Source organism: Lissotriton vulgaris, chromosome 5, assembly GCF_964263255.1.
Source record: "Lissotriton vulgaris chromosome 5, aLisVul1.2, whole genome shotgun sequence".
Lineage (NCBI taxonomy): Eukaryota > Metazoa > Chordata > Amphibia > Caudata > Salamandridae > Lissotriton > Lissotriton vulgaris.
In genome coordinates this window covers 1149233904-1149243062 of record NC_141693.1, presented here as the reverse complement: position 1 = coordinate 1149243062, position 9159 = coordinate 1149233904, and the positions used below count along the sequence as shown (strand labels likewise).

The window sequence follows — 9159 nt, the reverse complement described above, 5'->3', positions numbered from 1 at the left end:
CTTTGCTCTTGGCGCACTACAACATTGAAGATTTTATGTAAAATGAATGCTTGTATTCATAGTAACTGACAGTGGTGACTCGCATAAGGCGTTCTGCGGGGCTGTGGGGCGGGGGAGGGGCACGGTGAGGGTAGTAAACTCGGACATATGAACGAATGAAGTAACGTAATAATTACGTTCTGTCGTGTGTCCGAGTTTACTACCACCCCACCCTGCCCCTCCCTGCCGCACCGCACCGCAGCTTGACCTATGCGAGACGCCACTGGTAACTGAGTATGCTGTGAAATTTCTAATGCTAGATATGTCTGGCTAATTCCAAACCTACCAGACCTAATGCATCAGTGGCCTCTGCAGTGGCTGGTGGTTGTGTTGCCATGCTAAGGCTAGAGGCCATGTCTGAGAGTAGCGGTGCTGGGCTGCAAGTTTGCGGCTGGGAGTCAACAGGGAGAAGATAGCCACTCATTTTAATCTGGACTGTGATCAAGGTATGGGGAGCTGCTAGGTCCCACAGCTCAGAACGCCTCTGATGGCAGTGTTTAGGGTGAGAGCAGAAGCAAGAGGAGAACCTGCCAGGGTCCCTGGAGGGTGTGTCTGAGGCCTCAAAGTGGGTTAGGCTGCAGATTATGCCCTGGAGAGATAAGGGAGTTGACGGCTGTCCTTCTATAGGTTGGCCCACAGACGGGGTATAGAAATCTGCTAGGACCCGTAACCTGAAAAGTCTGGGAGGGCAGTGCTTGGGGGTAAGATCTGATCTGGGTTGGACAGAGACACTGGCAGAGATAATGGAAGTTTTCCCTGGGCCACTGAGATGCGAGGGGGCTATAATATCTCTGGGAGCAGTGGTGCCAGGTTTGGCTGGGAGGACTCCTTTTTGGCACAATGTTCTCTTTGGATGATTCAAAAGTGGCAGGCTCGTCGATGATGCAATAACAGAAGGAGGCTGACTCAAAGTGACCAGGGGTTGAAAGAAGGAGATCAAAAGCCCTTTTCTCTGCATGTGTAGCTGGTGTTGTTGACAAGAACTGTGACATACAGGTAAAGTGGTCTGTAGATGGACGTAAAAAGATCTAAAACAACAAATGCAGCATCAGTCGTACTTTAGAATGGAGTCACAAAAACACAGAGGTGGATGCTAAGAAAGGCTTTATTTGCACAAATAGTGGAGTTTCCCGTTGTCTTTTAGCATCCAGTCAAGGTCTGCAGGATGTCCTCCCTGACTGTTCCACTGCCACAGAATGTTGACCTAAGTAGACAAAAAAAGGATATTTAGACAACTGGTAAAATATATACTCTTTCAACAGCCAACCCCAGAATGACACACAGCACTGTCAAGTATTAGCAACAGTAGTGAATGAGCTTCCTGTGATCAAAGGAGCAAGACGCATTTAGAAGGTGGATGGACAAATAAAGTAGTTTGATGGGAGCAGAAGGGGTAGGAGGAGAATGGACTGGGATGTGCTGATAGATTATTGATTCACATTTGATTTGCTACAAAGTACATTTGTTGTGCCCAATAATCCACTATTGCATGATGAACTCTTGCATGAGCATTATTTGCGTCTGAACCAACGCAGCTATGGCAAGAATTCCAAAAACAAGAAAAGCATCTCATTGCACACATATACCACATACTTATCTTATAAAAGAGGGTACATAGTGGAGCATCAGCAGCAACAGTTAGATGCATACATTTTGATGATACATCTTAGACCAACGTGACTGACACCACATGGACACAGGCCCCGAAAGGGAGCATGTCTGGCATGGCAAATTTTACTTCCCTATTGTCTCGTTTTAGAATTAAAGGTATTACTACTTGGCTCTGCCACTTTGGAACAATGGTATTTAATGAGTATTATGCGCAGTCCATAGGTTCAGATATATCGCATAAGCAAAGACTTTATGCAATTCCCTATTCTACTGAGGAACTAATTCCACAGATTTCCCATTTTCAGGCAGTGCATAATGTATTTCCCATCTTCTGTCTCAATATTTGTTTTTCAAATCAAAATGATGGTGCCTTAATAATTTTGGTAACAGTAGTTTAGAAACCTTGCTGCTTTCTCCCCAACTGCTTAACTCTCCCCATTATGTAGGCTTTTTACTACCTCTTGGGACTCATCAGTCAATTCGTTTGTGTTAACAGATGTTGTGTCATTCATTTGATTCCTCCTTACATTAGTTCTAGGTTGTCAAACCAGGAGTACACCATTTCTTTCCCCATAATTGAACCTTTTTATTTCTTTAGATTAATATATTTCGACACATTAGCTACATTAACACTGTCATCTATGCTGGAAATAATTTACTGTGGCATTCCATAAATGTGTTTCAAGCTGTGGCAAAAGATAAGGGGTGGAGTCCGAGGGTGCAGGGTCTCGAGGAGCGGAGTCTGATAGTCAACTTACACTTCTTTTTTTTAAAATTCTGACCCAAAGAAATTGTCAACAGAGACATATGTGCTAATACAACTATTCTGGCTTACTTACTTGGTCACAAACATTTTAAAATATCTTTGCATATTAGGGCACCTGCTAAAGAGATCTTAGGGGCAGATGATTCTCGAAGGTAAACTTGCACTGCCGTGTAATTTTACGATTGTTTGCTGTTCACAAAGGTATTTTACAATTAGTATCTTTTTGACTGGGAAGCTTTCACAAAATAAAAGGTAGGACAGTTCAATCCTTTTATATTCGGAGACTCCGCAGGCGTAACAATATTACTCATAAAATAGGTTTGTGAATAGCAAACAATTGTAAACTTACACAAAGCTGTAAGTTTACTTCTGTGAATCATGCCCTTAGTGTACCCAGCAATTTCCAGGGCTTAATAACAACGAGGTAACTCTAGTGGGTAATGCACTTGCTAGAGAAATCTGGTGCAGTTAGCCTGGCTAATCCTGGATACATTTTGTTTTTGTAACTGCTACTTTTTTGCCTGACAAATTAAAAATCTGAAGTTGTATCTGAGGTTTGCAAATAAGAAATCAATGAAGTCTTAATAATTCATAGCTACAAACCATGACTTAAATGGCTTTCACTGGGAATTCTGTCTTCGTCAAGAATCCAGATGCTCCTACAGCTTAGCTTCGAAACCAAATGTGTGAGCTATAACCCAGAAAACCTGGCAGTCTGTGGGTTCTGTTCAATCTTTGTTTAATATTATTTATACTTTAATTCCCAGAATTCTAAACACATGACTGTTATTCATTGACTTTTTTTGTACGTATACAATATTGTAAGTATTTCATATGATACATTAAGTGTTTTTATCACACTTGATTGACTGTATTTAGATTTGCAAAAATGGTAAAATAAGTAAGCATTTACACTGCAATAGGTTTTGCATTTAAGAGAGTTTGAGCTATTGGCATTGTAAAGGACAATGCAATGCCTTTTATTTATGTGTTGTTTTTAAAACAGATACTTGAAATGAAATGAATGAAATGAAATGAAATGAAATGAATGAAATGAAATGAAATGAAAAAGAATTTCTAAAGCGCATGGCTGCCCTTGAGCGTCCCAGCGCTACGTGTACACACAGACAGACCTCCTCTGAACCGCATCCAGAGATGTTAGTCATTCTGGGGGAAAAGGAACGTTTTCAGAGATTTTCGGAATCTGGTCAAGTTAGGTTCTTTCCTCATTGATGTTGGGAGGGAGTTCCACAGCTGACCCGCATTTATTGAGGAGCGGCGTCCTCCGGCCCTTGCTCTTTTTGCTCTCGGGATAGCTACCAGGTTTTCCTCGCCAGAGCGGAGCGTTCGTGATGATTTGTAAGGGCGGATCAGATCTCTGAGGATCGGAGGGCCTGTGCCTTGGAGGACTCTGAACACTGTACAGAGCGCTTTGAATTTCACTCTCGCTCTTATGGGCAGCCAATGGAGTGCTTTCAAGGCCGGTTTCGCTGACGTTCTTCTGGGTGTATTCGTCAGCAGTCTTGCGGCTGCATTCTGTGCCCTCTGGAGCACGTTCAGGGTGTATTCCGGTGCAGCCAGGAAAAGGGCGTTGTTATAATCCAGTCTTGACAAAATAAGGCCCTGTACCAGCAATTTCCTGGAGTCTAGTGGGAGTAAGGGCATAACTTTCCGTATTGAGCGGAGCAGCCCATAGCAACACCCTGCGGTTTTTTTCGCCTGAGTGTGCATCGACAGCTCCGGTTCAAGCCAGACGCCAAGACTTTTTATGGATCCCTTCGGGGTCGGAGGGTCTCCTAAGCAGGCCGGCCACATACATTTGGGGAGGGAGGTGCAGAGATTTCCCAGCAACATCACCTCGGTTTTGGAGGCATTAAGCTTGAGTCTTGAGTCGGCCATCCATGCCATGATGTTGGTAATTCAAGCAAGCCGGGCCGAAGAGGCTGAAATGCCAGAAACCGGTCCCCGGTAGCTTGTCTCCTTTCTGGTAAAGAATTGGCTTGGTAGTTTAGTCTGCCCTGTTCCCATGATGCACTGGGCCAGGGACAGACTGATTTGCATATAGCCAGGTTCTGAGCTGGGATGGGGCAGTGAGATAAATAACGGTGATGGATCAAGCCCTGATCTTTGGACTGGGTAAGAGTGGTCTGCTCAATTCAGACACTCTGTTCATCACCACCCCCTTTTGTAAATCGATTTTGGCCACTATAGGTGTGGCAGGGTATACTCAGACATGAGTCCCTTTCTCACTGCTCCATCAGGATTCAAGCAAGCCGGGCCGAAGAGGCTGAAATGCCAGAAACCGGTCCCCGGTAGCTTGTCTCCTTTCTGGTAAAGAATTGGCTTGGTAGTTTAGTCTGCCCTGTTCCCATGATGCACTGGGCCAGGGACAGACTGATTTGCATATAGCCAGGTTCTGAGCTGGGATGGGGCAGTGAGATAAATAACGGTGATGGATCAAGCCCTGATCTTTGGACTGGGTAAGAGTGGTCTGCTCAATTCAGACACTCTGTTCATCACCACCCCCTTTTGTAAATCGATGATGTTGGTAAGGCAGGCAGCAAACTTCTCACCATGGTTTTCTGCGAGCGAGAGCGAAACAATCAATTGGGTGTCATCCGCGTACGTTGCGAGTTTCACTCCAAAGGGTGCGACCTCCCCCTCCAGTGGGGCCATGTAGATGTTAAAAAGCGTAGGGCTCAGTGATGAGCCCTGCGGGACACCACACTGAAGGGGGGTGGGCACTGATCTATTGTTGCCCTCGCACACTTGATATGTTCGATCACTCAAGAATGACGTTAGCCAGGTGAGCGCCAGGCCTCTTACTCCCAGCTCCTCCACCCGGTGGATCAAGATCTTGTGATCCACCGTGTCAAATGCCGCGCTCAGATCCAGGAGGACCAGGGCTGCTGATCCTCCTGAACCTAAGATGCACCTGCCCTCTTCTACCATGGTGATCAGCGCCGAGTCAGTGCCCTGACCGGGCCGAAAGCCAGTCTGGGTGTGCCGTAACAACTCGTTGGATTCCAAAAAGGACGAGAGTTGCCGGTTAACCCATTTCTCAGCGATCTTTCCCATCCCTGGCAGTAAGGAGATTGGCCGAAAGTTGGACAAATCGGCGGGGTCAAGGCCCGCTTTTTTTAGCAGGGCTTTGACTATAGCCTGCTTCCAACTGGGGGGGACCTTGGCGGCGGCAAAGGAAGCGTTGAGTAGATCTACTGCCGGACCCGCTATGACATCCGTAAACTGCTTTAGGATGTACATAGGCATGGGATCCGTCGGAGAGCCACTTTTTTGCGCGGCCAGCTCTTTACAGAAAGCTTCCCTAGTGATCGGGGCAAACTTGTCTAGCACGACTCTATCAGTGGCCAGACAGCTCTCCCCTAAGGGCGGGCTCTGACGGGGCAAGGGGAGGCCGGCTATGATGTTTTGAATTTTCTGGTCAAAGTACTGGGCCAGAAGGTTACAGCGGTCCGTACTCCCCTCTGAGGGTTCTGGAGATACTGGAACTTTGAGCAGCTCTTTGAGAATTTTATAGGTTTCCCTTGAAGAACTGGCTGATGATTTTATCCTATTTTCAAGGTAGGCCGCTTTGGTGGCATTGCGTGCCACTTTATACGTTCTCATGGCTGCCCTGTACTCTTCTTTGGAGTTTCCTGCCCAGTTTTTCCGCCAGTCACGTTCTTTCTTTTTACAAATTTTTCTCAGAAGACCCAGCTCTGGGGTGAACCATAAGGATTTGGGGCCCCCCGTCTTCCTGTTGGCTATTTTCAGGGGAAGTACCGCATCTAAGGCTGTGCTGAGCCATTCGCAGAAAGCCTCATCTGCCTCTATAGGATCCCTATTAAGCACCGGGATGGTATGTGTCAGCTTGCGTGTAAGATCGCTGACCGGGAGTTTCGACCATACCCTTACTGGTACTTGTGCTGTGGCTGCCGGGGGAGGTGGGGGAGCTGTAACAAAACCCATTTGAAAGGGGATCAGGAAGTGATCAGTCCAAGGGAGAGGCAGGGACGGTGACATGGAGAGAAGGGGAAGATTAGAAAACACCGTATCCAATAAGTGGCCCTTGACGTGGGTGGGCTCCTGATTATGGAGGGTGATGTTCCCCAACCCAAGTTCGGATCTTAGGTCGTTTGCAACTTTATCCTCCGCTGAGTCGAAATGTAGGTTTAAATCTCCAAGCAGGAGAAAATTGGGTGCCGACGCTATTAGCATTGGGGCCTCTTCAAGCAGAGAGTTCACGAACTGCTTGATATTACCCGGAGGCCGGTAAATCAGCAGCCCCGACAGTGAGTCGTTGGGGGACAGTTGAATCTTAAATCTACAACTTTCCGCATCCTTGATAGATCCTTCAGCGGCCCTACATGTCAACGTGTCTCTATATATAATGGCCAGCCCGCCCCCTCTGCCTCGCGGTCTGTGCAGGCAGAAGATACAAAATCCGGGGGGAAGAGCGTTCGCCATGTCGAAGTCCGAACTGTCAGATGTCCATGTTTCCGACAAAAATAGCACATCAAGCTTATGATCCAAAATCAGATGGTGGATGTGTAAGGAGTGCCTAGGTAAAGATCTACAGTTCAGGAGGGCTAGTCGAAGTGGTTCCCTGGGGGGGGGGAGCATTCTGTGCCTCTTTAATTTCCGTAGTACATAGATCGCAGACTTTGAAAAGCACATCCATCCTCAATCTCCTCGGACAAAGGCAGGAAGCTTTGGGGCAGAGAGACAAAAGTTGTTCTTGCGAGTATGTGAGAGGCCCTCGCTTTGCTTTGGGCAGCATGTCTGGCCCTAGGTCCGTACGGGCCCGGACGGGCCCAGACGGGCTTGCCTCTGGCTTGCCTCCGGCGCGCCATCGGCGCGCCCGCCCGCTGCGCGGACGAGTGAGTGCGGCCATTTATGAAGCACGAGGGCCTGTGTTCGCCCTCCCACTAGAGCGCAAAATGCCCTCTTCCCAATCCAAGATGGCGGGACCTTCCGGTTTAGACTTTGGTTACCAGAGGTCATTCAGAGCCCAGAAACGGCTCGAAAATGCCCCCAACAGCTATTATGACCAGGCGCTGTGACAAGGAGTGAATTTAAAAGTAAAACAAATTTTTTCTAGCCAACTTCGAAAATAACTTTTTTTAAAGCAATTTCGGCTCAGTGATGCCGTGTAGTGCCCGGCTAAGCTCCCTGTGAGTGTCAGGGGAGCCGCCTATGTGTACAGGCTGCGCACGAGGCTTCTGCCTCAATTTATAGCACGAGGGCCTGTGTTCGCCCTCCCACTAGAGCGCAAAATGCCCTCTTCCCAATCCAAGATGGCGGGACCTTCCGGTTTAGACTTTGGTTACCAGAGGTCATTCAGAGCCCAGAAACGGCTCGAAAATGCCCCCAACAGCTATTATGACCAGGCGCTGTAACAAGGAGTGAATTTAAAAGTAAAACAAATTTTTTCTAGCCAACTTCGAAAATAAATTTTTTTAAAGCAATTTCGGCTCAGTGATGCCGTGTAGTGCCCGGCTAAGCTCCCTGTGAGTGTCAGGGGAGCCGCCTATGTGTACAGGCTGCGCACGAGGCTTCTGCCTCAATTTATAGCACGAGGGCCTGTGTTCGCCCTCCCACTAGAGCGCAAAATGCCCTCTTCCCAATCCAAGATGGCGGGACCTTCCGGTTTAGACTTTGGTTACCAGAGGTCATTCAGAGCCCAGAAACGGCTCGAAAATGCCCCCAACTGCTATTATGCTGGCATAACTTAAAAGGCATTGTCATTTAAAATGCTGGTAGCTTAAACTCTCGCAAATGCGAGACCTATAGCATTTCAAATGCGTTTGCGCTATAACATTTTTCAAAAAACATTAGGAGAGAGCGCTTCCTGCCTGCAATAGAAGGTAGGACAAAACTATTTGAGAAAATAGTGCTTGGAGGCTGTAATTAAAGCCTACTGAGTAACAACATACATAACGGGGTGTTGCCATGGGAGGTTACAAAATGAGACAAGCGGTACTAAGGAGGGGCTACTAAGCCTATTGACCAATGAACAGCCACTGTTTACAGTAGACAATGACACAAGTTGATGAAAAATATGGGAGGAGAGCGGGCGGAGCTTCAAGTATGTACCTGAACATAGCATGCTTCGATGAGCAGTGTATGCGCTGCCCATGCTCGACCTAATAAATGATGAAGAACTCCTTTGCATAGCAGTTTTGCTTGATCTACAGATGTTAAATATAGTGGGGTCAGTTACCCATAGGAGGGCTCGTGCAAGGATACATTTCACTAAGGCAGTCCTCCTCCCTAAGATACAAATGCCTTAGACGTATGAATGTATCTTCTTGCACTGCAAGGACTCTGGAGCCCGCATTACACCTCTGTTCTGAGGAAGGCCATGACCAAGGAATGCAGAACGGCAGAACCATATCCAGATTATTTACATCCTGTGGTTGAAATATGGTGACAACAGCCCAAGACTGCCGCACTAAGGATACAAAAGGCATATATTGACTGGTTCTTTCGTTTATGGATAATTTCAAACCATTCAAAGCACAGCTTTGCATTTATTTATTTAATTATCTTTCAAAACTACAAGATGAAGGAAGGACCAAACCTAGATCTGTCTTACAGGTGTTCAGTATTACGGTTCATATTAATAGTACGTTTAACAGAGAGGAACTCCAGGCGCTATGAAGTCCCAGTAAGGATACATGGAGACAGTAGCCAAAACACAGTCATGAAATAAAAGGCTGGCATTGCACAGCATGCAAATA

General features: G+C 46.8%; 1 protein-coding gene across 4 annotated transcripts in view; it reads right to left on the bottom strand.

The window, feature by feature from the left end:
• Positions 1–1126: 1126 nt before the first annotated feature.
• LOC147712123 (pancreatic triacylglycerol lipase-like) overlaps positions 1127–9159 on the bottom strand; it is a 201179-nt gene continuing 193146 nt past the window's right edge. For all 4 annotated transcript variants that reach the window (XM_086922907.1, XM_086922905.1, XM_086922908.1 and 1 more), the window contains one exon: positions 1127–1243. In XM_086922907.1, coding sequence (XP_086779033.1) covers positions 1180–1243 — 64 coding nt within the window. In that variant the 3' untranslated portion in view covers positions 1127–1179. The remainder of the gene's footprint in view (positions 1244–9159) is intronic.